Source organism: Neovison vison, chromosome 1, assembly GCF_020171115.1.
Source record: "Neovison vison isolate M4711 chromosome 1, ASM_NN_V1, whole genome shotgun sequence".
Lineage (NCBI taxonomy): Eukaryota > Metazoa > Chordata > Mammalia > Carnivora > Mustelidae > Neogale > Neogale vison.
Window position 1 is genome coordinate 275,424,617 of NC_058091.1, and position 14,317 is coordinate 275,438,933.

General features: G+C 43.3%; 1 protein-coding gene across 2 annotated transcripts in view; it reads left to right on the forward strand.

Moving 5' to 3' along the window:
- The window catches only part of PDE6A (phosphodiesterase 6A), a 57,692-nt gene that overhangs the window by 13,860 nt on the left and 29,515 nt on the right, over window positions 1-14,317 (forward strand). For both annotated transcript variants that reach the window (XM_044241176.1, XM_044241186.1), the window contains 4 exons: window positions 684-758; window positions 6,951-7,015; window positions 11,023-11,089; window positions 14,006-14,053. In XM_044241176.1, the coding sequence (XP_044097111.1) occupies window positions 684-758; window positions 6,951-7,015; window positions 11,023-11,089; window positions 14,006-14,053 (255 nt within the window). The remainder of the gene's footprint in view (window positions 1-683; window positions 759-6,950; window positions 7,016-11,022; window positions 11,090-14,005; window positions 14,054-14,317) is intronic.

Here is a 14,317-nt window from a genome sequence, read left to right on the forward strand (position 1 = left end):
CCATAACCCCACCCCCCTCTCCCTCCCCTCCTCCCCCCCAACCCTCAGTTTGTTTTGTGAGATTAAGAGTAAGAGGATTTTTTATGTACATAGTTAAGCATTGTGCTACATGACCTGTATTTTTTGTCACCTCATATTTTTCACTCATCAGTGAGGCAAGGCCATCTTTTTAATCTGCATATAGATGTCTGTAGCATCATCTTTAATAGACGTACCATAATTGTCTAGTAAGTCCCCTCTTAACTGGACACTTAGGTTGTCCTAACTTTTCACTACTGTAAATGATGCTGCAGAGGACATCGTTTTAGCTAAACCTTCGATCGCATGCTTAGCATGTCCTTAAGGTCAATTTTTTAGACATAGAGAGCTCAGTTTCCTTCTCATAGCCACTCCTACAGCCTGGGGAGTGTGAGGGGTCTGCAACTCAGCTCTAGTTTATTGCTGAATGATTAGACAGGCTTAGTTCATCAATGTCTTGAAGCACAGACATGGCCAACATCCTCTAATAACATCCTCTGAGGCTAATAAACTGTTTGCCTCCCTTCCAAGCTTAGTTTTCAGTGAGCTCTTACCACCTTCCAAATTTCAGTGATAGATGACTCATATGGGTGGATCTTCTTTTCTTAATCTCCTTTCTTTGACCTGTTTTCAAGACATGTAATTATTGTCTTTCTCATTCCTAGGAATTTTTTGATGTCTGGCCTGTGCTGATGGGGGAGGCTCCGCCATATTCTGGTCCCAGGACTCCAGATGGAAGGGTACGTCTCTGTCTGGCCTGTGTGATCTAATGTTTATTGAAATGCAAATATAAGGCACGTAGATCTTGCTGACATTTCTTTTTCACTTAGTTACTTATCTTCTCTGGGTTGGGTCATTTCCCTCAGAGGTCTGGTAATTGTTCCTAATTGCCACGCCTTGTAATTTTTAAGGAATTTTTAATATTTTGCTAGAATTTCATAATAACCTGGTGGGATTGACTAAGGAAGAATTAATGTCCTCATCCCTCAGATAAGGAAAGAGTCCCAAAAAGGTCAAAGCTATCTGCTCAAAGATTCACCCACCAAATGTTTAGGGAGAATTGCAGACAATTAGAGCTGGAAATAACCTTAATATCTAAATGAGACTGTATAAATTGATGGCTAAAAGGTCAATTCCAGCCAAGAGACAAACCAATTTGGCTGCATACATTTAAAATTGTTTCTTTTTACTTAAATTTTTTAAAATTTGTAGCTTACTATTAAAAAATCAAGATATTTCCTATAAATATCTAGATTCTGCGTTTCTTTTTAAAAAGTGGAAGATCAATCCCACAGGGTAAATTTTTTTTTTCAAGATTTTATTTTTAAGGGGGTGCCTAGGTGGCTCAGTGGGTTAAAGCCTCTGCCTTTGGCTCAGGTCATGTCCCAGGGTTCTGGGATTGAGCCCCGCATCGGGCTCCCTGCTCACTGGGGAGCCTGCTTCCTCCTCTCTCTCTGCCTGCCTCTCTGCCTACTTGTGATCTCTCTCTCCCTGTCAAATAAGTAAATAAAATCTTTAAAAAAAAAAGATTTTATTTTTACATAATCTGTACACCCAACACGAGGCTTAAACTTACAACTCTAAGATCAAGAGTCACATGGTCTGCCGACTGAGCCAGCCAGGCATTCCCACAGGATAAATTTGATGGGAGCAGAATGGCGTCTACCTCCTTAGAACCTGGTCTGAGCTCGCTAGTTTGCCAAAGTCCCCACCATTCCCCTTGTGTTCCCCTGCCCCCCAGCCCCTGCTCTCATTTATGATCTCTCCAGATCTCTCTCAGATCTCTCCAGGCACTAGAATTTGTGAACTCTGCTTTCATAACATTGATTTATTTAATTAATTTTTTATTTATTAAAGATTTTATTCATTTATTTGAGAAAGAGAGAGAAAGAGAAAGCAAGAGTGGGGGGGGAGGGGCAGAGTGAGAAGCAGACTCCTTGCCCACTCAGCTGGCTCCATCCCCGGATCCTGAGATTGTGACCTGAACCCAAGGCAGACACTTAACTGACTGAGCCACCCAGGTGCTCCCCACTGCTTTGTTTTAAAAGATGAGGCATCAACACCTTAGAGAAGCTGAAATGGTATCTGTGGGGAGGAAAAGATGAGGCAGGGTAAACAGATCTGTCACACAAACAGCCTAGGGAACATGTAGACTGAATGGATGACCTTAGCTGAGGCCACATAGGACAAGTAAGCAGAGTCATGCCCAGAGTCAAGTCCAGCAACAGAGTCATGTCCCACAAGATCTTTTAGCCTGTCTGAAATTGTGTATCATTTTCTGCCAGGACGCCTCCTTCCACCCAGCCAACCCTAACCCTACTCCATATTAAAATGTGCTTGTGTGTGTGTGAGAGTGAGAGCACATGGGTGAATACGTGTGTATGACGGACTTCACTTAGTCTTAATTCAAACTCTGAGAATTCAAAATTAACACCCTTGTCTGTGAGCTTCATGAACACACCAGGAAAATATTTCACTCTGAAAATCTACGTCATCTGCTGGGCTTTCTCCAAAGTAAATTTTTAACCCACTGTTGTTCCACTTCACACCACTGTTCCAGCCCCACAATTCCATGATTTCATTTGGGAAGACTGAGTCTTCAAACACCGCATCACATCGGATTGCTTCACTCTTAGACAGCAACTTGGGGACAACGTTTCTTTTCTTTTCTTTTTTAAAAAATATTTATTTATTTGACAGAGAGAGGGATCTCAAGTAGGCAGAGAGGCAGGCAAAGAGAGGGGGAAAGCAGGCTCCCCACTGAGTGAGGAGCCCGATGTGGGGCTCAATCCCAGGATGCTGAGATCATGACCCAAGCCGAAGGCAGAGGCTTAACCCACTGAGCCACCCAGGTGCCCTACAACGTTTCTTTTTATGCACAGCTTTTTGTGCTGGCCCAGGTGCCGTGCCACCATGGAGCTTTCTCTCCAACTCATGTAAGAGCTGGGTGTGTATCTTCTGGAAAGTGGAAGTGGAGGACCTGGGATAGAGGTCACCATGGCTTCCAGACACCACCAGCGTCAGTCAACTTCAACTTCTTAGGCTGCTTTTAAGAGGCAGCTCTCTGAGTGGAGCCCTGAGTTCAGAGGTCATCTCCAACTCCAGGATGGGAGAAATGCTGGGCTCTGAATTACCTGGCTCTTCAACCTCGAGCACCCCAAACTTCAAGATGGAGCTGAATGGAACATGTTCTCACTAAGCACTAGTCCAGGAAATGCTGTCCATCACTTGATCAGTTTCCCTGTGATGACTAGGACACTTATGGTGAAGACTGTCCTTCCCAGAAACCTTTCTACATCTCAGGTAGTAAAAGTAAAAGGCATTAAGCTGTGATGGAAAAGGCCAGAGAGCAAAGGACTTTGGCTTGCGTTGGTTGCTAACCTGTGTGGTGAACTCAGTCCAATAATCCCTCGGGTCCTGGATTTTCTCATCTCTCTGTCACTGAACTCATCTCCAAGGCCAGTTCTAGGTTTAGGACATAGCTGGGGAGGAGACACACATAGCTGGGGCCCAGACCCAGCAGGGCAGGATTGGCCCAAAGTGGATCTTCCAGAAAGACTGGGCTTGGAAGCAACAAGACTCAGTTCAGATCCCCACTCCACCAGCCAGTTGTGTGGCCTTGGGCAGCGTCTCTAAACCTCACCTTCCTGATCTGTAACCCCTGGATAATCAAGATGGCCTGGCAGGGCCATGGTAGCTACCGCCAAGCACAGGCTGACACGGCACAGGCAAACAGTCATGGCTACCGGGGTTCAATCTCATTATCAGGCAACTCTTTAGCTGGACTGTGTTATTTACTCTTCTCAACGGGCTCATAAAGGAAGTATCCTCATGATTTCCATTTCATGGTTGAGGAGATTGAGGTTATGAGGGGTCAATTCATTTGCCCAGATTTAAATGCAGGATGCTTTTCTTTCTGGTAAGTCATTACAATCAGGCTTTTTAGCATTCCCTCAGGCCTTCTAACAGCCTCACACTTTACCTGCCACATTCACGTGAGAAATAAGCTTTGGTCTGGACTTTGAGCAAATTAACCTCTGCAAATCGTGAGTCTAAAGATCGCCAACAGCAGCTACACCTCCCTTCATCCCCTTATGTAAAGAAAACGTTATATGTGTGTGTGCCTCCATGATTAAAAACTGATATAGGCTAATTGGGCTTCATGGAAAAAAAAAACAAAAAACAGCACTCGTTTCAAAACTGGCGTATTTCCACTCAGGACCGTGGCTGTGTTTTTGGCTCTTTCAAAGCCCCTTGTGTTGTGGCCTTAGCTGCTCAGGTGGAAGGTAACAAAGGTGCTCATTGATGGCTCAGTTTTGACTTTCCAAAGCCTGGTTAATTCTTAACATGAATATGGCCTTGAAGGCAAGTGGGCTGAGCTGCTGTGTGTGGAAAAAGCCCTATTTACCTCAAGTACAGTGATCTTTTTGTTGCTTTCTGTGAAAGCAAATTGACTTTCCTGTGGGCTTCAGAAAAAAAAATTCCATTTCTAACCTTTCTAAAGGAGTCTTGTACAGACCCTGGAGACAGAAGCCTGGGGGGCCCAGGGAGCCAGCAGCTTGTCTCAGGGAGCAGTCCAGACCCAAGGACAGATGGCCTAAAAGAAAGACCTGAAGAAGGTCGAGAAGGTCATAGAATTCGGCCTCCTTTCCCCCACAGGGGAACACTTAGCTCTACCCAGTTCTCAGCAGATGATGCCCCCACCTTTGCATTCAGGAATTGCCTACAGGATACAGCTTCACTTTAAACAATGTCCTTAGAGCAATTTGTTTACATTTATTGAAAAAGTGATACATGTGCACGTGAAAAGCTCACACTGTACAAAAGGATACACCACAGAAAGCCAGCCTCCCCTGAGGCAGCAGGTGCGAGCAGTCTAGATCCTTCCAGAAACATCTACAGATGCCCACATATTCCTAGAATTCTACCACCAGCATCACCCTCAATAAAAGGGATGCTTCTGTTTTGTGCCTTACTTTCCCAGCTTGACTCCTCTTTGGCATCTTCTGCTATGAGCACGGATACAGCTACATTGTTCCAGAGACATGCAGAGTGTCCCCTGGATGCAGGCACTGGGCAGCCATTCTCCTGATGACAACATTATGTTGTCTTCAGACTTCAGAGATCCCCTGGCTGGGGCAAAGGATGCTTTTCCCCACATTTAGAAATGCGTCTCTAGGATTTATGACCACGCATGGAATTGCTGGGTCAAAGAAGATACGTGTTTTCATCTATGAGGGATATGGCTAACCATCCAACCACAATCTTAGAATCGTAGCTGGGAAGAACTTTGGGGGTTATCTAATTTAGGTTTTAAAATTTTCTGTTTGTCTTTAGACCCACCCCTCCATGTCCACTGTGCTTGCCTTGGTCAGGGACTACAGAGGAAGGCAGAAGGACAGGAAAGGAAGTGAGAGAAAACAAAGGGAGTTGCAGGATCTCCATGTGCCCAGCTCTGCCCCCATTTGGGCATCTCAAAAAAAACACACACCACTGGTTTTTCCAGCTGGGGAAACTGAGCCCCTAAGAGTGCACACAGTAAAACCAAGACTAGACCATGAGTCACAGTGGCTGCTAGTGAGAAGGAGCAGAGCCTCTTCTTCGGGAACCTGAAGAAAGCATGATCATCTGCAACCAAATGGACGTTCAGATACCTTTGCCTGGATCACTGTGGAAGTTGTGAGTCAGGAGTCCAAGATTTGCATCTGTAGAGCAGTATTTCCCAAAATACTGCACTCAAGGAATAGTTTTGTTGGTTGGTTGGTTTGAATTTCTAATCCACTTTGGGCCGAGCCTTTTCAAAATGCAATAACACTATGCATCTAGAAAAATTAAGAGTTTCAAAGACATACAAAATGTAAATCCCCTTCCCTTTTTTCACTAGTCTCAACAGACCCAATGTAGCTCAAACTGCTATATACAATTTTCTAAACACTTATTTTCCATTCCTGTTTTTATCTCATCATGGAATGGTACCAAATTGTTTGCTGATAGTCCCAGTCCAGGGTCCATGCCTCAGATAGCCCTGTTCTGGGTGAGAGTGATGCAGAGAATAAAACACTATCTTAGGTTAACATAAGATTAACCTTAAGTGGCATCACAGAAAGATCCCTGAAAGTAGGGGTCAAGGACTTTGCTTCTGATCCTGGCTCACTGTCTACTATAAATGAGTCCCTTCCTTCTTCTCTCTGGGTTTCATTTTTTCCCATTTGTAAAATGGTTTCTAACCTGCCCATCACAGCTGGGTGTTCAGAGGATCTAGTAAGGTGATCGAATTTTCCCCTGGAGAGCTAGGGGGATATCCAGTATTCCACTGCCAATCACTACATGTTAGGAAGTCAGGTAACTGAACAGATCTGCTCTAGAGATGGGACTTTTCATTGTGCAAGGAGGTAGGAAGGATGGAAGAGATGGAAAGTGAGTTGGAGGAATGAAGTAAGATTTGGAAAATAGGTCTGGAGGGGCTGACACAGCAAAGAGCGCAACTGAGTGATGGGAGTCAAGGAGAAAAGGGGGCTGGGACCATGGAGCTGAGCCCTGCAGGGAGGGCTGAGTTGACCACAACTCTAAATGAGACAGGAGTCTCCTTTCCACCTCCCTCTCTCCCTGAACTCCAGAAAGCAGTCTTTCTCTCTTTCTCCTTGTACTCAACCCCCAATTCCCCTTGAAATACTTCCTATCCTTCTTTCCAAGATCCCACCCCCTGCCAGGCCACCATCAGCTGGTTTGAAGGTTAAGCATGCTGAATCATGAGTCAGCTGAGGACAGTGAGCTCCAGAAGCAGCCAGACTGTGCCCATAGAGGGCCAGTCTGGTGTTTCTGGAAAACCCTAGGGTACTCAGTAGAGAACAAGCCTTGTGTCATGGATACCTTCATGCTGAAGTTGTGTCTCTGGCTCTCAAGTTACAGGTTTCTTTATCTCTTTTGCCTAGGAAATCAACTTTTACAAGGTCATTGACTACATCCTACATGGCAAAGAAGACATCAAAGTAATCCCGTAAGTTTCTCCTCAAAACATATTGACTGGTAAGCATGTTACCAATGTCCACTGATACTCATTCCAAGATCAACACTAAGCAAACCCAAGAACGCCACACACTTGGTCAGAGACAAGGGGGAGCAGTAAGGAGGCAACATGGAAGAGTGGAAAGACCACAAGGGCTGGGAAGAGAGGCTAGATGTTGAGTCAGCGGCTGCGAGTCCCAGTCCCAGGCCTCAGTTCCCCATCTACAGAATGAGACTGTGGGTTCTGATCAGGGCTTTCCAGTGGTTTCCTGTGAAGGCACATCTGGGGGTGAGGCAAAGGCAAGAAGCTGGCACAAGGAAAGCTCATTCTCTTCTTACCGGACCACGGAGGATATTGAAAGGAAAGAACTCCCAGAGCGCGAGGCTTCCACCTCCCTGTACGTGTTAAGGACTCAAAGGCCATTTTAAGAGTCCAACAGTCAAGAACCTACTTTAGTAGAAGCTTGTACCTTTTTGTACTTTTTTGGGTCAGTAGATGACTGTCAGAAACCTAGTTGTCTTGTTATCTATTTGAATCCTCTCTGTGCTAAGAAGCACACTCACAGTTTCGTCTGGAAACTGGGTTTCTTAACTGAATTCCAGACACCTCCAGTCCAAAATCAGACTCTGGGATTTACCATGAGTCACCTGAATCTTTAAACAGTGGGTATGAGATGCCATAACAGGAGTTGATCTTGGTCATCACCAGACTGAATGATAATAATCCATTACACAGACAACCCAGTTCACAGGTTTATCTCTAACTAGTTGGGGATGAGAAGTTGCTTCAAGGTCCTGAGCTTCTGGGTTCTCTCTGTTCATTCCTTTTTGCACGAAAACTGATTCTTTTCTAAACCTATCTCTCATTTCCTTCCTTCCCTCCTTCCTTCCTCCCTTCCTTCCTTCCTTCCTTCCTTTTTTGTTAGGCTGCATACCTGGCATGGAGCTCAACTCAGGGCTTAAACTCATGACCCTGAGATCAAGACCTGAGCTGAGATCAAGAGTCAGACACTTAACCAATTGAGCCACTGAGGCACCCATGTTTTTTTTTTAAAACCTTGTCAAATGCATAATCTTTAGCCATTCTAACTTCTTTTCTAGGGATATGTTTATTAAACTCCTTATCTGTGTTATGAGTTACTACCGGTCACAGTTTTCTGCAGTGTTTTACCACTGTTCATCAAGCATCACATCCTTCTAGCTTCTGATAACACTCACTTTGCTACCTTCCACACAGACCCGAAGAGACGTCACCTATTTTAGGTTCTTTGTTATGGCAATACCCTGTTCCTGATAGCAATTTTTCCATCAGCTAAAATAGGCCAGGCTGTATTATGGCACAAAACCTTAAGACCTACGTGGTATAAACAGTAAAAATTTATTTATCATTCCATTCCATGTAAATTGCTGGTTGGTGGGTGTGGCCAGAGGATCCTGTATGGGCTGTAGCCAGGCAGGGACCACAGCTGACAGAGCAGCCACCATTTCGAATCTTGCCAGAGGGAAGCGAGAACACAAGTGGAACACGACAAAGCACGCACTGGCTTTTAAACATCCCTCCGGAGGTGGCGCTCTTCACTTCTCACATTTCATGGGCCAGTCAGTATATGGCCGCAACTAACCTCAAGGGGGCAGAGACTCCAACCCACCCTCTCATTGTCCAGGAGTGAGAGCCAGAATATTCGAAACTCTGGTAAATGACTGTCAAAGTACATGCCATCTGAACAAGGAGGGGGGAAACCTGAATGGTAAATAAATGGTTAGTCAGACCAAAAGAAGACAAAGTAAGGTTTAGAAAGAACATAGAGCAGGTGGAAAAAATAAAAAGTGGACATTAAGGTAATATCTAAACCAAAATATATTGATAATTACTACAAATGTAAATCCACTAAATGTGCCAGTTAAATGGCAGAGATTGTCAGCCTGGAAAAGAAAGAAATCTACCACATTTCATTGATTCTAAGATGCATAGTTTTCTACGTTTTGACACTTCTGGAATAGAATCAATGACTCTGTATGATCTCTGTCAGCCAGATGGCAGTCATGATTTAGGTATTATGGCCTGTCTACGCATGAACTTGGTCATGACCATTCATATTGTTAAGACTCCAGCTGAGTAATGTCCACTCTTGGTTGTACCCACATTGAATTTAATTGCCATATAAAGTAACTTAAAGAGGGGTATATGGGTGGAGCAGTCAGTTAAGCCTCCAACTCTTGGTTTCGGCTCAGGTTGTGATCTCAGCATCATGAGCCCCACATGGGGCTCCTTGATCAGCTCAGAGCCTGCTTAAAACTTTCCCTCTTCCTTTACTGTGTTCTCCCTGCCCCTCCTCTCTGGACTCTCTCTCTCTTTCTCAGATAAATAATCTTTTTCTTTAAAGTAAAGATCATATACCATAATGCGGCATTGAAACGAAAAGCTGCTTTGAATGGCACAAAAAGATAGGAAAATTGTGGAATATAAAAATCTATTTCTATATTCTAAAAGAGCTCTTGCTATTAATAGAGTAATAATTACAACTTCAAAAAACATTGTGTTACAGATGAACTGGCAGCATTTTATCTTTATAGTTACATGTAGGAAATGATCTGTCAAGGAACAGTTGACTTTCTAGGTATGAAGAAATATTGTACCTCCTCTTCATAAGAGACCCATCTAAAAGATAAGAATCCAGAGAGGTTGACAGTAAAAGAATGAAAAATATGTATACCATGCAAATGCTAATAGAAAAAACTAATATAACTATATTAATATCATATAAAATTAGACAATATGACAAAGAACACAAGTAGAGATACAGTCACTTCTTAATAATAAAGGGGTTAATTCACCTGGCTTTCCAGGAAGATATTACAATTCTAAATTTGTATACACTTCATAACACAGCCTCAAAAAAAAAAAAAAAAAGGCAAAAGCTGATGGCAATATAAGATATAGACAGATCCATGTTTGCTAGTTGATAGGGGGAGCAGACTAAAACAGAATATGGAATATTTGAATAACACAATTAAACTTAATCTAATACCTATAGAGAGACATGGCACCCCATTCCCCAAACCGGAGGACACTCAGTCTTTAAGCATACATACAACACTTATAATAATTGGTGATATAATGGGCCACAGAGTAAACTTCATATATTTCAAAAGACTGAAATAATACTTGGAATGTCCCCTGATCACAATGTAAGTATCCTAGAAACCAATAACAAAATACTAATTAGAATAATCTTCATAGGCAACTAGGAAAGCTAGAAGGCCAAAGACCCCATTGATGTAGTCCATACAGACAGGGAGGAGAGGGTTCGAGAATGGATCTGGAGGGGCAGGTAGGAGCTGTCTACCATCACAACATCTCAAGAAATTAACCACAAACTGGAAAAAAAAAAAACCAAGCCCAAAGAAAAGAATAAACATAAGCCAAGAAATTAATAACATAGAAAAAGACAAATGAATGGTTCATGAAGATCTTAATGCATTTTCCACATTTCTATCTTTTCTCACAAAAACCAAGTATAATCTTACAATAAATAAAAGATAATAATATCAAAAATTGTACTATTATTGTGAGGGGTGAATAAATATGTAAAGCCCCAGCTTAGTGCTCAGTACATTGCTGGAGTTCACCGTAGATGTCTTTTCTCTCTCTCTCTCTGTGGAATTAAGCTACCTCTCTCGTATAAGTATTAATGGAGGGAAAGGATTGTGTCTGCTTTTGCTCAGCAATCAATGACAATGGCTGAATGAATGTTGTCCCTTCGCTTGGAAAATCAAACTCAGTGTGCCATCATAAAATGTATTCACCATGCCTTTTTTTCCTTTTCTAAATTTGAAACATTAAGATGCTTACAGAAAATTTGGGGCTCCTTCAGGCATAGTGTTTAGAAGCAGGAGTTGAGAGCCAAGAGAGAGTGGGGGGGGGCAAAGACCTAGATTCAAGGTTTTAGTCCAGCTGTCCTTATATGAAAAGTTACCAGTTGTCTTTGGCCTTTACAGGAATCCACCTCCTGATCATTGGGCTTTAGTAAGTGGTCTGCCCACTTATGTTGCCCAGAATGGCCTGGTAAGTAATTCAACTTGGAAGGGGGAGAGTCTTGGACCAGTTGGAAGAGTGAAAGGATTTCAGATAGAGAGAGCAGGAAACACTATAGGAAGTGTGGGTCTCTAAAAGCCTGATTCTCTCATTTCTCAACTCACTTGACACTTGGTCCAAGGACATGGACAGAGAATTGACATTTGAGGAAATATGAAATACACAGAGAAATAATCCTTAGATGAAAAGTTGCTTAGTCTTACTGACAACTTGTCTTACTGATAAGATACTTGCTCATATGTCAGGGGCAAAAGCATGGCAGACTGGTCTTCGAGGCTCACCACAGACCAAGTCCCAGCCTCTCATTCTAAAGACTTAGTTGCCACTCCCTACCCCTCATCCCTGCCATGTTTCCAGCTGTACCATGTACAGTAGAGCTCAAATCTCCCTCTCCTACCATGCCCCACCCACTCAAGGTCAAAAATGGAGTAAGCATCCCCTGCCCTAGAGAGAAGAGTCTTGTCTGTTAGCTGCACATCACCCCCATATTTGGGCCTGATCACCCCTTTATCCTTCTCCAGGCACACACTACTCAATGCTGCTCACATAGCAAGAAGTTTATATAGTGAAGATTTTGTAGGTACCAGGCACTGTAACTGGCTCTTCGAATAGAAAGATAGACGCATCAGATACACTTTCTGTTCTGAAGCTCGTAATCAAATGGGGAGATATTTTAAACAGAGTCTTATACTCCAATGTGGTAAGGGCACAAGAGAGATATACATGGCATATTCTTGGAACACAGAGTAGGAGGCATCTAAGTCAGGCTTTTCTTCCAAAAGTGTTGGTCTTAGTTGAGTATTAAATAAATAGGTATTAGGCTGGTGGGAGCAGGAAAGGGGATTCCTGGTGGAGGCAACAACTTGAGCAAACGTAGGCCTGGAGGTTTGAACGGCATGGTGCGTGCAGTCCAGTGTTGCTGGAATATTAGGTTTGAGACAGGAAGAGGTCAAGAGATAAGGCTTGAGGGGAAGGGGAGCACCAGATAACAATGGCCTTGGATCCCAGGCCCCAGGGGTGGGACTTTAATCTGTAGGCAAAGAGTTTTTAAACAGGAGATTGGCAGAGTCAGTTTTCTTTTTAAAAAAATAACTCTGAGAGATCTGAAGGGATTAAGGGGCAGAGCAAAAAGTACATCCTTACAAGCATCTCAACAAAGGCAGTGGAGAGTACTATCATTATGGCAAACAGCCATTGAGTGCCTACGAGCCACACGGTAAATATACTTGCTCACGTGATACTCACACAAGTCTGACAGAGATGAGATGAAGAGAGGGAGATCAGGGATCAGATCTAACCCCAGAAGGGTAAAAGAGACAGAACTTTGCGATTGTGAGCAGAGAGTGGGGAGAAAGAAGAATCAGAGCCCATTTTGGGCTTCTGGCTTGGATGAATAGAGCTGACACCAGCTTTGGCTGCAAGATAAGGAGGTCAGTTTCAGACAAGGTGACCCTAAGACATTTTTTGACAGCAAAGTTCCAGTAGGCAGATGACGAGATGACTCTGGAGGTGTGGAGAGAGAGGAGGGACGGAGATGTGGATTTGGAAGACATCGGGACTAGAGGGTGCTTGAAACTCTGTGTGAATGAAGTCACCAGGGAGAGTGAGAGGGACCTGGGGTGGGATATTGTTAGATGCCAACGTTTAAAGATTGGGTAGAGAAAGAGGAGTATGTGAGAGAAGAATAGAAGGAGGGCTCAGAGGTATCTAGATAAGAACTGAAAACCCTATTGATTTGGCAATCAGATCATCGGCAATTAGATCAATTAGATCCCAGAGAATAGATTTGGTGGTGAGGTGAGGTGGAGACCAGCATGTGGTCTGCCAAGGTGTGGCTGGGTAATGAGGAGGTAGAAAATCGCAAAAGAGAAGCAGAGGAAAAAGCCTGGATGGTTGCTAGTGGGACCATGTTTGGGTCCAGAGATGACTTCATTCTCAAGCAAGCTCATGGCTGAGGTCAAAGAGCCCTCAGAGACATTGCAGATATCAGAAGGGAACAATGGCAACTGATGGCACTGGTCCAAAGAGAGGCCAGAGGGATGGTGCAGTAGGTGAGCAGTTCTGGAACAGGAGCAAAGACAGCTCACCGCCTGAGACTACAGGATGGTCAGGGCCAATGGGACAGTCAGGGTTACTGCAAGCCCATAGGGTGCCTTTTTGAGAACTAGAAAAAAGTACCCCTCTCATGGACCAAAAGAGAAAGACTGGGATCCTGGTTCTGCAAGTCAAGAACAGGCTGTATTTCAGCTCCCCATCAGCCCTTCAGTGAGATGCTTTTTGTGCAGTACACACACTATGCAACTGTACACAGTTGTGCAGGGCCCTGGAGTGATCAGGTAAGTCCTATATGTATGATAGGGTATACTGGTTCAGTTTTTAGGAGAGGAATCTTGCAATATAAAACCAGAGCTATAATATCTTTTATTTCTCATTCTAATTTGGAGTTTATATCCCAAGAAAAAACTCCTTCCTTAAAAAACAAGCAATACCAAACCTAAATGTAATTGATTTAAAGATGCTTAGAGTAGTGGCATTATTTACACTAATAATGATGAAAATTGGATATAACCCAAATAGTCAACAAAAGACACAACAAAATGAGATACAATATAGCAATTAAAAATGACAAATTGTAGCCTTAATTTTTTTCAAAGCTTAGAAATGACTAAGGAGTGAAGTAAATGGCAAGAAATAATGTTTATAAGGTAGTTTTCTGTCCAGTAGACTCAGTTAATCATTGAAAACCATCTTGAGCATGTCTACCTGAGAAAAAGAATGTGAACGCCTTGGGCAAGGACGTAGTGTTTCTGAAGATAGCACACAGGGCTCACTGGGTATGCTGTCAAGTCTAATCACAGCTTCAGTATTCCTCTTCACGGCTTTCAGATTTGCAACATCATGAATGCCCCTGCAGAAGACTTCTTTGCATTCCAGGTAAGTCATTACTTGTTTGGTCTTAGTCACCTGATTTTTTTTTCCCCCAGAGAGGGTTCAAACACATTAAAGTCCATGTGTTTGTTGGGAAGCAGTCTCAACAAAGTGAAAACATGGATGGAAAAAAGTCATATGCTCATGGAAGTGGGGAGGGAGTTACTTTGGTAAATTCCAAGGTCCCATTTGGTTTTAATGTTCACATGTTTTGCTTTCTGGCCTCTGGACTTTTGCTTATGCTGTTGCCCGATCCCTGAACCATCTGGT